The 11,750-nt window shown below is 62.5% G+C and overlaps 2 protein-coding genes across 2 annotated transcripts; one reads left to right on the top strand and one right to left on the bottom strand.

Annotated features, from left to right (window-relative positions):
- The first annotated feature begins 217 nt into the window (after positions 1 to 217).
- SPDEF (SAM pointed domain containing ETS transcription factor) lies at positions 218 to 3,272 on the top strand. The gene is made up of 5 exons (XM_072844836.1): positions 218 to 665; positions 1,723 to 1,920; positions 2,011 to 2,067; positions 2,528 to 2,665; positions 2,751 to 3,272. The coding sequence occupies exons 1-5, from the start codon at positions 218 to 220 to the stop codon at positions 2,927 to 2,929; spliced, it is 1,020 nt and encodes a 339-aa protein (XP_072700937.1). The 3' UTR covers positions 2,930 to 3,272.
- A 4,247-nt stretch (positions 3,273 to 7,519) lies between these two features.
- PACSIN1 (protein kinase C and casein kinase substrate in neurons 1) lies at positions 7,520 to 11,317 on the bottom strand. The gene is made up of 10 exons (XM_072844674.1): positions 11,296 to 11,317; positions 10,910 to 11,042; positions 10,413 to 10,569; positions 10,035 to 10,270; positions 9,715 to 9,870; positions 9,189 to 9,364; positions 8,754 to 8,874; positions 8,546 to 8,670; positions 8,047 to 8,240; positions 7,520 to 7,683 (listed from the first exon to the last, which is right to left on the bottom strand). The coding sequence occupies exons 2-10, from the start codon at positions 10,970 to 10,972 to the stop codon at positions 7,574 to 7,576; spliced, it is 1,338 nt and encodes a 445-aa protein (XP_072700775.1). The 5' UTR covers positions 10,973 to 11,042; positions 11,296 to 11,317; the 3' UTR covers positions 7,520 to 7,573.
- Positions 11,318 to 11,750: the final 433 nt, after the last annotated feature.

Genomic DNA, 11,750 nt, shown 5'->3' with positions numbered 1-11,750 from the left:
CAGCCCCCCCAGCCCCATGGCTGACCCTGAGCCTGCATTCATCCGGGGGCTCACAGGACGCCGTGGGTCTCTTTGGAGGTTTTTTCCCCTCTAACAGGCTTAGTTCCTCCCTTTGTGCCTGGCTGCTGGGCGGGAAGGCAGGAATTGGTGCTGGGGTGAGCCTCCCCTCTTCTCTCCTCCTCTCCTGGCAGGTTTGGAGCCGGTGCTGAGCAGAGGGATGGGCAGCGCCAGCCCCGGGCTGACCGCTCTGCCCCCCAGCCGCCTCGCCCGGCCGGACGCTGCCCTGCTGCCCCCACTGCGGGACCCCGACACCCAGAGCTGGGGCTGCCCGGATAGCCCCAGCCCCCCCGCCACCCCCGAGCAGCCCCTGCCCGCTCTCTGCCTGCACTACTTCGACATGCTCTACTCAGAGGACATCGCCTGGGCCACCAAGGGCATGGGGGAACCGTCCCAAAGTGGAGCCCAGGGGGGGCGAGGGGAGGCGCAGAAGGAGCCGGAGCAATGTCCCATCATCGACAGCCAGGGCTTGGGGCTGGGGGCCGAGGGGGACCTGCAGGCCAGCCTGCACCTGGAGGAGCACTCGCTGGAGCAGGTGCAGAGCATGGTGGTGGGCGAAGTGCTGAAGGACATCGAGACGGCCTGCAAGCTCCTCAACATCGCTGCAGGTGGGTGCTCCCACAGCCCTCCCCGGGGGGGCTGCGGGCAGGGTCCCCCCCGCCGCGGGGTGCAGCGAGGGAGGGATGCGCCGGTGCGGGGACCAAGGCTGTGCTGCAGCTCCCGGGGGTTTGCAACCAGGTGCTGGGGTTTGGGGGAGCACACGGCTGCTGGTGGCTCCCCCGGGCATCGCTCCAGGGCAGGGCTGTTTGCTGACGCCCAGGGATGCCAGCAAAATACCCCTCTGGCCTCGCTGGCTTGGAGTTAAGCTGAGGTAGGGGTTAGCAGAGCTTTACACAGAGCCCTGTGCTGGGTCTGGGGTGCCAGCGTGACCCAGCCGGTGCCACAGAGACAGAGAGGGGCAGGGACATGGCGACTCCATGCTGAGCCCGTCCCTTCCCTGAGCTGGGGGTCCCTTCCCTGAGCTGGGGGTCCCTTCCCTGAGCTGGGGGTCCCTTCTCTCCCAGGGCATCATCACTGAGGTGTCTTTCAGCCTTGCACACCTCTTGGGGAGGGTGTTCAGTAGCAAGGAGCAGACAGCAGGACTTTTATTGTCCTTTTCTCTATCCCGTTTTCCCTGGGACATTAGGAACGGGCGGATGAGCGTGTGGGGTTGGGGACAGCCTGGAGCCAGCTGATGTTCCCTGAGCTGGGCATGGGGTTGGGTGCGAGGGGAGCAGGACTGCCCGGGACCGAGTTCCCTGGGGTATTGCTGCCACTGGGCACCGCTGGGGTATTCTCCTCGGGGCATCGCTGCCGTGACACAAGCAGTCTCGGGATGTGCTTAGGTTTACACAGGCTGCCCGCTCCCTTGAAGCATTTGGTGTCACCCAGGATGGTGCAGGGAGAAAGTGGGGCTCCAAAAGGCTGGATGAAGCTTCCCAAAGTGAAGGAGGTGACAAGGGGACAGTCTCGTCCTTGGGGACCAGGGCAGGCTGGGGGTGGGGTGTTCCCGCTCTGGTGGGTGATGCAGGAGGAGCTGGGTTCCCTGGGCCACTGTGGGGTGAGCTGAGTTTCCCTGGGCTTTGCCCGGGGCTGTCGCTGGGCGCACTCACCCTCTGCCTCCAGACCCCGTGGACCGGAGCCCCGGCAATGTGCAGAAGTGGATCCTGTGGACAGAGCACCAGTACCGGCTTCCACAGATTGGGAAGTCCTTCCAGGAGCTGTCGGGAAAGGACCTGTGTGCCATGTCCGAGGAGCAGTTCTGCCAGCGCTCGCCCACCTGCGGTGACATCCTGCACGCCCACCTCGACATCTGGAAGTCTGGTAGGTGCCGGGGCCGGGAGGGAGCTGGGGAGGGTGGGCGATGCTGTGCGGTGGGAGATGCCCCTCTGATCGCCCGCTCCTCCCTTCCAGCCGCCTGGATGAAGGAAAAAGCCGCCCCGGGAGATGTGAGATACTGCGGTGAGTTCTGTGCGGACTCAGCTCCCACTGGCCTCGCTTCTGCCTCAGGCAGGTCCAGGATATTTGAGAGGTTGCCCCCTGCTTAATTGCAATTATCTGGTGCGTTGGAGCGGCTGCTGCAGCAGCATCCGTGCGGTCGCACTCCCTCTGCCCCGGAGCAGCCCCTGGGCTGTCTGCAAGGTGCAATGAAGGGGAAATGGCTGCGAGACCCTCACCAGCCCCATCCCGCACCCCGTGCACCCCTGCAGGGCTGCACAAGGGCAGGACCGAGCTGTTTTCCCTGCTCCAAGATGGGGAGGAGAAAGTGGTGCCTCCAGACCCAGTGCCTGGACTGAATCTCCAGAGACCCACAGGCATTGAGCCGGGTTTTCCTGGACAAGGACTCGTGCGGGTCCCTGGATCAGTGCAAAGCAGAGAGGTCTCTCCCCACGCCCTTCTCACCCGTCCCCATCCCTTCCCGTGGCAGGAGGTGATGCCAGCTGGGCAGACAGCGAGGTGGACTCATCCTGCGCCAACCAACCCATCCACCTCTGGCAGTTCCTCAAAGAGCTGCTGCTGAAACCCCACAACTACGGCCGCTTCATCCGCTGGCTCAACAAGGAGAAAGGTGGGTGGGTGCTCCGGCAGCCCCGGGGCAGGCATGGGGCGGGCAGGCGAGGCTGTAACCCCCCGTGCCCTGCTCCCCCTCCCAGGCATCTTCAAGATCGAGGACTCGGCACAAGTGGCCCGTCTGTGGGGCATCCGGAAGAACCGCCCGGCCATGAACTATGACAAGCTGAGCCGCTCCATCCGGCAGTATTACAAGAAAGGCATCATCCGGAAACCCGACATCTCCCAGCGCCTTGTCTACCAGTTTGTCCACCCGGTCTGAGCGGCGGCGGTGGGACAGGCTGAGCCCTGGGAGGGACAGGGGACCTTCGCCGCCTCCCTCTGCCTCCCAGCCACAGAAACCATCTTCCAGCGCTAAGGACTGCGGCTGCGGTGCCGAGAGGCTCAACCTCCCCGGGGCCACCAGCGATGGACCATGGGACCGCCCTGGCCCCCCAGCCTTGGAGGGGAGGGATGAGACCCCGACTAAGGGACCACCTCCAGCGTGCCCGGGTGCAGGGCAAGGACTGTGCAGAGCCCTCGTCTGCCGCGAGTGCTCCCAGGGGAGGGTGGGCACGGAATTTGGGGCAGTGGGGTTGATCGGGATGAGATAAAGGCAGATGAATTGTGGCTGTCACAGGGCTCCCCACAACCTTGGTGCCCTTTGGCAGGGACTGAAGGGGGGAGAGTGGCTGGGGTCACCCAGGAGAGGAGCTGGGGGACGCAGGAGTCCTGTCCCCAGGTCTCTTGCCCCCCGGCACGTTGTCCTCTCACTCCGCAGCCCCAGGGCATCGTCAGGACAGAGGGGCCAAGGGCACGTCCCAGCAGGAGACCTCAGTATCCCCATGGCATCGTGCCCCAGGGCTGCTTTGGGGGGGACCCAACACCATGAGGGCCACACTCCCCTCCAGCCTGATCCTGTCCCCATGCCACCACCTCGGTGCTGCCCTCGGCGCCCATCAGCAGTGACCCCGTGCGCTGCAGAGGGGCTGCTCTGGATTTACAAGCAGCTCCCGGCCCTCAGCCCTGTTTGGGGTGGGGGGCAGCATGGCAGGGGGCTCTGCCCTTTGCTGCACCTCAACCCTCACTGCAAAGAAAGGGGCTGCCTGAATTTTGGGGGGGTTGGTGGCTGGGCTCGCCCCTCCCTTCTCCCCTCTCTCCCGGGTGCTGGCTGCGGGTGGCTTCGCCCCGGCCATTGTTCAGGGAGGACAAAGTCCTGGCACGAGCTGGGACAATGGCACCCGCAGGGACAATGGCACCCACAGCTGCCCTTGGCTGGGCCCGTGCTGACCCGACCCGCGCAGGAGCAGCCTGGCACCAGCAGCACCGCAGCACCCAGGGACACTGCCTGCCATGGGAGCTGGGTGCGGGGTAACTGTGCCCTGGGGACCACAGGCATCCCCTTGGGATGGGCGCATCCCCCCTTCGCTTCCCACTCTGGGACACGCTCAGCTTCTCCCCTCCGCAGGGATTTGGGGCTGAAAATGGGTGTTTTGCAAAGGGAGCAGCTGTAAAATGCGGGCACGGGGCCACGCGTGCCGGGGCATCCCTGCAGGCGTGAGGGGTCCCCCGAGCCAGGTCCCCCATCCTTGGGAACGGGGACACCCAGAGCCCCCCCGAAGTCCCCAGGTCCTGGCACAGGGCTCTTCCCTTGATTATGATTTTATTTGGACTGCCTGATTCCTGAGTTTGGGAAAAAGGAGATGGCAGCTTTGCCATTTCCTTCTGGACAGTAAATCTGAAAGGCAACCCGCCGAGCCCAGACTGGGGCGGAAAACTGGGGATTGCTTAAACTGCACATTTCACGAGAGTCTAAGTTACCTGGCGATGTTGATCTTTTATATTATAATTTTTTTATTTGTTTATTTGCTTTTCAGTTTTGGCTGGCAGCAAGTTGTGGTTCAGGTTCAAATGACAAGGGTAGATGGGCAGCTCGGGTACCCAGGAGATGCTTTGTGGGAGGAAAGGAAAAAAACACCTGGTTGTTCGTCTTTTGTTTTTAACTTAAAATAGCTGCCTGTAACAGCTCCTGCCTTTTTCTTTTGGCTCTGCCCATTTTGTGCTGTTTACACGGCAGAGGAGCGGACGCGCTTCGGCCAGCCTTGCAAGCATCCCGGCTGGAGGGATGGAGGGCGGCTGGAGGGAGGAGAGGAGCAGGGGAAGGAGGAAAACTGCCTTGGACTCTGGAAAAGGGTGGGGGGGGGAAGAAAAGGGGAAAAAAAAGCAAAGCATGCCTTGTGATTTCCTTGGGTGACTGCTGCTCCTGCAGCTGGTGTGGGGAGCACTGGGAGGACGGGCTGGGGGTGCCGGTGCCCCAAATCCCGTGTACCTCTCGCAGGTGCTTTGGCAGGGTGGGCGAAGGCGCGGGGGGTTGCATGTCCCTGCAGGGAAAGTGGGACAGAAGGGGGTTAAATGGCGAGGAAAGCCGCTGCCAGCTGGGGAGGGTGCCCCGGGGCCATGTGTCCCCAGGGACTCGGGGACCTGACCCAGCAGGTGCCCACTGCAGCAGGATGGGCAGCCAGCGCCGCAGGGCTCACAGCCAAAACCCCTTGCAGCTCCAGCCCTTAAATAAGGGAAAATAAATCCTTTTTCTCTGCCCTCTCCCCGTCAGGAGCCCAGGGAGTGCCCCCCGCGCCCCGGTCCTGCTCCCTCCACCCAGTCCCCCTCGGCCGCTGCCCCGTCCTGGGGCTGCCCCAGCTCTCTGGGGGGGGGGGTGACCTGCAAATCGTTTTTCACAAGGTTTCAAGGCTCGTAGGGAGCCCCGGAGACTCTACCCCTCTTCCAGCAGCAACTCGCTGCGCCGGGGCTTTTCCGTCTCCCCCTGCCCAGGGTAGGGGCGAGCGCTGGGTCGGGGGCTGCTGCTTCTGCAGGCGCTGGGAATGGCCCCAAAACCTGCTTTGTCTTGAACCCCCCCGTGGGCTTCACAAGGCTTTGCCTGGCAGGTTGGCATGGGGGTCCCCAAAGGCAGCGGCTGCTCCCCCTTTTCTGCAGCCCCCTCGTCCCCCAGGACCCAGCAACGCATCCGAGCCCCCCATCCCGCTGCACCCCAAAGCCTCAGGGTCGGGGCATCCCTACCTGGGGGTGCAGTGGCTGCAACTGTGGCTCCCCAGGGCACGGGGGGCTCGAGCGCCCGCCCTGGGCAGGGGGTCCGTAACCCCGACAGCCGCCTCCACGTGGGGTGAGACCGGCGCATGGAGGCAAACGAGGACCCAGACCCAGAGGACGCTTACAGAGCTCAGTTATTTTCGCTTGCTGCTTTTTGTTGTTGTATCCACGGTCATACAATCACAATATATATATATATATATTATATATATACTTCTTAAATTACACAATCAATGTACAAAAAAACGGGGTGCATTGCTGAGACAGGTGGTTGGTTGGGTTTTTTCTGACTTTTTTTGTGTTGTTTTTTCCCGTTTGCATACCTGGCAGGGGACGTGGGGCCGGGCGGCTCTCGCCCACCGTGCCCAGCACATGGTGCGTCTCCTGCCTCCGCGAGAACACTTGATCCCTGGGGCCAAAAAATTCACAAACCAATGGAGCGGGCAGGAGAGGAGCGGGAGAAGCGTGCGGGAAGATGATGGCATCGATGCTGCTGAGGGTGATAATATGGAAAACAATGAGAGAGGATCCGTAGGGAAGAGCTCGGGATGGCAAATGTGCCCCGGGTAGAGGGGTTGGGGTCACCATGCTGGGTGGCAGCGCCCGTGGGTGCTGAGGGGGTCCCGTCCATGCCGCGGCCGGTTGCAGAGCCCAAGTGCAGGACAGGTAGAGCCCCTTGGGGAAAAGCGAAGGGCAAAGCCTGCGGCCGTTCCCCTGCTTTGGCGTGTCTTGTTTTCAGCCCTCTTCGCCAGGCAGCTGCTTTGCTGCCTGGGCTGGGGTCTGCTGTCTGCACTGAGCCCTCCTCATCCTCCGGCTGGCGGCAGCTCCTGCCGGCACCGTGCAAGGCTGGACACGGCTTATCTCCCCCACCCCTGGTCTGCTCCTGCCTCTCTTCAGGAAGGGAGTTGGATGGGGACCATCCCCAGCAGCATCCAAGCCAGTCCCCGCTTTTCCGTGAAGGTGCTTCCAGCAGCACTGGGCTGCAATGGTCCTTCTCCAAACAGCAGCAGATTTCAGGGCCATCTCACCCTGGATCTGGTGATTCCTGGATAACTGTGCTCGCGAAGGGCGATGCTGCTCCCTGCAGCACACGTGGAGCATCGGCTCGGGAGCCTCCACCAGCTCCAGACACGTTGGCAGCCCGGCTGGGAGGAGGAGGAGGAGGAAGCTGAGGAGCAGGCCATCCACCAAGCTCCATGGCAGGGCTGGTCCCACCTCACCTGGACATCTCAACCTGCCACCAGCCCTGCCCGGGAGCAGGGACCTGCCTGCGGATGGGGCCGGGTGCCTGTGGGGCAGGAGGGGACGTTCGTCCCCTTCCTTCGGGGAGGGAGGATGAGCTGGGGAGAAGAACATGGAAACACCAAAAAAATGGAGTCATCCCTCTCGGGTTTTTTGGGGTGAATTTGATTGGTCCCAGGAGCTTCAGTGCCGTGCATTTTGGAACAGTTCCAGCCAATCAGAAGGCGGCTCATGATTTCAGTATCTTTAAAAACCAACCAATCAGGAGCTCTCACTGGTTGGGCTTTAAGATCTTGAGGTATCGGCTTTTCGCTCGGAAAAAAAAATCAACTAACGTAGACGAACGGACAACGTCATCTTTCGCTTCACGTTATCTTAGAAGAAGAAGAAAGCGACTATGCAAAATACTCTTCGGAGACAACTCTTAAAAAAATAAAAGCTTGGTCGGAAAATATGTCTGAATCTCTAACTGTGAGGAGTGAAGGACCAGACGGCAAAATGGCTGGTTGGCTGGTGGAGAGATGGAGACAACGGAGGGTGGATTTATCTGCTGACGGCGATGAGGAGCACACCACAAGACTTAGATTGCCTCCACATAGTTGGCGGGGTAGAGACCTAGCTGCCCGTTGTCCAAGCGCCCTTTGCACCATCCTTGCTCGTCTTCTTCACCGAGTTTGGTTAGTTCATCACCTGGAGAGGAAGGTGGAAAGGGGAGAGCTCGTTGCAGGTGTTGGAGCCTCTTCTGTCCCCTCATTTCTCCCCTGGATGGAGCTGCTGGGGGTTTCTAGGACCGATTCTGAGTGCAAAGGTTTGTAGAGGAGAAAGGCAAGGGGTGACCCATGAGACCTCACGTACCCCATCCCACTATCTCTCTGGTCCCACCCAGGTCTGGGCTCAGCTTGTGCCTTCCCCTTTCTGCCAGTTCAACATTTTGAAGGGCTGGGTTAACCCAGAAATTATTTGAGGGATTTTACACCAAAAAGCAGAGCAGTGTGGGACTCGCAGCTCCGGCAGCCAAGCCCCGGCCGACCTGGCACTGGTGATGGACCATACCTGCTTTGAAGCTAAGCTCGTCCTGCTCCTGCCCATCGTAGTCATACAGAGCCCGCACCCGCACACCCTTCCCCGCTGACTCCTCGTCGAAGGGGTTGGTGCCGCCATTGGCCTCGCTGGTGTTGAAGGAGTTGCTGCCTTCGTCGTCGGACCACTCGGCACTGTAGGTCTGCCCGCGGTCGTGGCTGCTCACGCTGGGGTGGGGGGGAAAGGAGGGAGAGGGGCCCATCAGAGTGGGTGGGGGGACGGCAGGGTGGGCAGGCACCGTGTGCCGCCGACATCTGGGAGGATGCTGTGGCTTTCCCGAGGTTACAGGGGAGCGGGGGCTGCAGTGAGCAGGAGCCCCAGCTAACGACATGTCCAGCAAGATACGGAGGGAGGACAGAGAAGAGTGGTGGCTGTCACTGAGGACATCCCGCACCCCCTTGGGTGTCCCCACAGCACTGGGAATGTTTGCACAGGCAAATGCCGTGCCTTTCCCCTCCCTGCTGGCCCTCACCTCCCACGCTCGCCCGCCGGTGCCCCCGTCTCGCCCGTGCTGCTGGCGTTGGTCAGGGTCACCCCCTCGCCCTTCTTCTGCTTCTCCTTCCGTGTTATCGTGTGCGTCAGGTCCGGGTTCCACTCCTGCAAGCACAGAGCAACCGGCCCCTGAGTGCCCGGCCGCCCCGTGGGGCTGCCAGCACCCCAACTGGGGTGCCCAGCCTCACCTCAAACTGGGGCCAGTTCATGGGCATCCCGGGGCCACTGCTGCTGCGGAACCATCGGAGATCCTCCTGCGCGTCCGAGAGGCGGATGGTCTGCTCCAGCTCCCGGTAGACGTTGGCGTAGCTGTGCGGAGAGACGCAGGTCAGGGTGCTGCGGGCGGGGGTGGACCCCGGCGGGGTGCCCCAGGGATGGGGTGGGACGGGGACATGCCCAGGTTGTGTCACCTCCTACGAGGCACTGGGGGGCGGCAGGCTCCTGCACAGCCCTCCTGCCGCTCTGGTACCTCTTGGTGACCATCGTGTTGGCCAGAAACCCCTCTCCCGTGTATTGGAGGGCATGGATTGTCCTGGAAGCACCAGGGCTTGGTTTGTTTTCCAGGCAGCACGAGGAGACCTTGCGTGGGCACTTTCTGCCCAGCCAGCGCAGGAGGCACCTACCTGCTGCTCTCGGCCAGGTTCAAGTGCCTCTTGATGTCCAGGAGCACTTCCTTGAGGAAGTTGAGCCTCTTCTCCTCAAACTGCTGGCACTGCTCGAAGACCTGCTCCATGCTCTCGATGTACTGCGGGGTGCACTTGTTCAGCTCGTCCAGCACCTTCTCGTACTTCTCCTGAGTCTACAAAGACGCAGGAGGGTGCCTTGGTTATACCTCGAGCACCTCAGAGGCCCTTTCTGGGTGCTGAGAGGGTCTGGTTTGTGGGGCACCATGCTGGGGAGCCCAGATTGAGCCAAGAGCCTCTGTGGGTGAAATCAGTCTGGTTGCCAGAGAGATTTTGCCCCAGTAAGAGGGGTAAATCTCTGCCCTGCTCACACTCCCCTGAGCACTGTCTGCAAGTCCTCACCCTTCTACGGGAGCATAGGGATGGGAAAATGAGAATGAACGGGGGAAAAGGGGTGTGGTGGCCATTTCCACCGGTTTTCCCTCCCCGATGCCTCATGAGCCCAGAGCAGGGCAGCAGCTCGCACCTTTTGCACATCTTGCTTGCACTTCTCCACTTTGTCCTGGAGCTTCTTCTGCTGCTCGGGGGTGTTGGACTGCTCTGCCTTGCTGTTGGCTTCCCGGGTCATCGCCAGCTTCTCCTCCTTGCATGCCAGGTGGTAGGCTTTCTTGGCTGTCTCCAGCTGAGGAGAGGAGAAGGGACGTCAGAGTAGCAGTCACAGCCCCCTGCCCATCCCTCTGCCTGCAGGGAGGTGCCACCCGGCTCTCCCAGCCTGGACCAGGCACCCAGAGCCGGAGCTGGGAGGTGGCATGGGTGCCCCAGGACACGCTGTGCTTCTCCTCTCACCTCCTTGAGCTTCTTGGCCCAGGGCTTCTGGGCTTTCCGGAAGCCGTCCTCAGCCTCCTTGGCCTCCTTGAAGCCTCCCATGATCTGCTTGTGGTAGGCGTCCTTCTGCCAGTTCTTGACCTTCTCGAAGTCATCGTTCAGCAGGCTGTTCTTCACCTCCTGGTGCAGCTCACTCACCTTGTCCGCCTCCGTCATGATGGCACCCCACGCCTTCTCCAGGCTGCCGTACTGGGGACCTGGGGGGCAGAGGGGACAGCTGAGCATCACTCCACAGCTCTTACCCCCTCCACCTCTACCAGGTGAAGTTGTGATGGTGCATGGGGACCCATGGGATCCAGGGGTCCTGGGGGCAGCCTCCCCCTGGGGAAGGCACGGTACCTTTCTCGATCAGCTGCCTCCACCGCTTGGACCAGTCAGTGAGCTGCTGGGCGTAGGACTTCTCGATCTTGGCCCGCTCGTGCACGCAGTTCATGAGGTCATTGCAGAGCCGGTGCCCGTCATCGATCCGCTTCACCGTGCGCTTGTAGTTCCCCACCTGGGACAGGGACGGGGACAGGCAGGCGTGGGAGCCACGGCCGGGCTGCCCGGCTCAGCCCCAGCTGGCCCAGGGTGGGGACAGGGGGAGCACTGGGTACTTTGGGAGTGCAGGGATGGAGCTTTTGCTTTGGGGCTGCTCAAACCCAACTCCTTTCAGTCCCCTCCATCGCTCTGCACCCCCTGGGGACAGCCGAGGACGAGATCTCCAGCAGAGCCGGCTGGGACACCCGAGCCACTGGGACAGGGATGCCCGCAGGCAGGGCTTGCTGCGGGAGGGGAGGGCAGCGCCCTCCCCCTCAGCCCGGGGGACACGGGAGGAGAGGGCGGCTGGGACTCACCTCCCAGAAGCTGTCGGTTGTTTCCTCTGCGGCCGCCGCCGACTCGTCGTAGGAACCCGACATGGCTCCCGGCGCTGCCTCGGGCGTCAGTGCAGGCGCTGGGTGGCTCTCGGGCAAGCACCAGCCTCATGCACTGAGGGGAGAAGAGGGGGGAGTCTTGGGTGGGGGGGAACAGGGGACCCGCATCCCTCCTGCCCGCAGCACCGCAGGACAAGCATCCAGCTGCAGGGGATGGGGATGGGGATGGGGATGGGGACGGTGCCCGTTCCAGCTACGGACCCCCAAACCCCTCCAGTGCCCCCGCACCCCAAGGTGCCATCCTAACCCCCCCGGAGCCAGCTGAGCTGGGAGGGAGAATCGTGGGAGCAGCACGGCAGGGAGCTCACCGGCCGGGGGCCTGGCTCGGCACCACGCGTCCCTGGGGAGCCGCGGCGTGGGACAAGCGGCCGTGGCAGGGCCGAAGGCGGGGGACGCAAGCCCGAAGAAATTCTCGTCCTGATATTCCACCCTAATCCGTCCTGCTCTTCAGAAAAACGGCATCCCCGAAGCATCACGTGGCCCCGCTGCACAGCTTAACCCTTTGCCGCTTTGCCGAGAGCCGCGGCTGGGGATGGGGCTGGGGGCTGGTGGGTGGCATCACGTAGGGACAGAGAGGGGACCGCGGTGGCCATGAGCATCCTCATCATCCCTGTCCTGCCCCAGCTCCAGTCAGTGCTCCCACGGGGAAGCGCTGGGCCTGTCCCGCATGGCATCGGCCACCGGGATGGGGACAAAGTGGCCATGAACTGCCCCAGTTTCCTCCTGCCCCATCCCCAAAAGGGCTGCGGGAGCGGGATGTGGC

Source organism: Ciconia boyciana, chromosome 23, assembly GCF_034638445.1.
Source record: "Ciconia boyciana chromosome 23, ASM3463844v1, whole genome shotgun sequence".
In the NCBI taxonomy this organism is placed as follows: Eukaryota; Metazoa; Chordata; class Aves; order Ciconiiformes; family Ciconiidae; genus Ciconia; species Ciconia boyciana.
The sequence above is the reverse complement of the archived record's forward strand: the minus strand, read 5'-3'. Positions and strand labels throughout refer to the sequence as shown.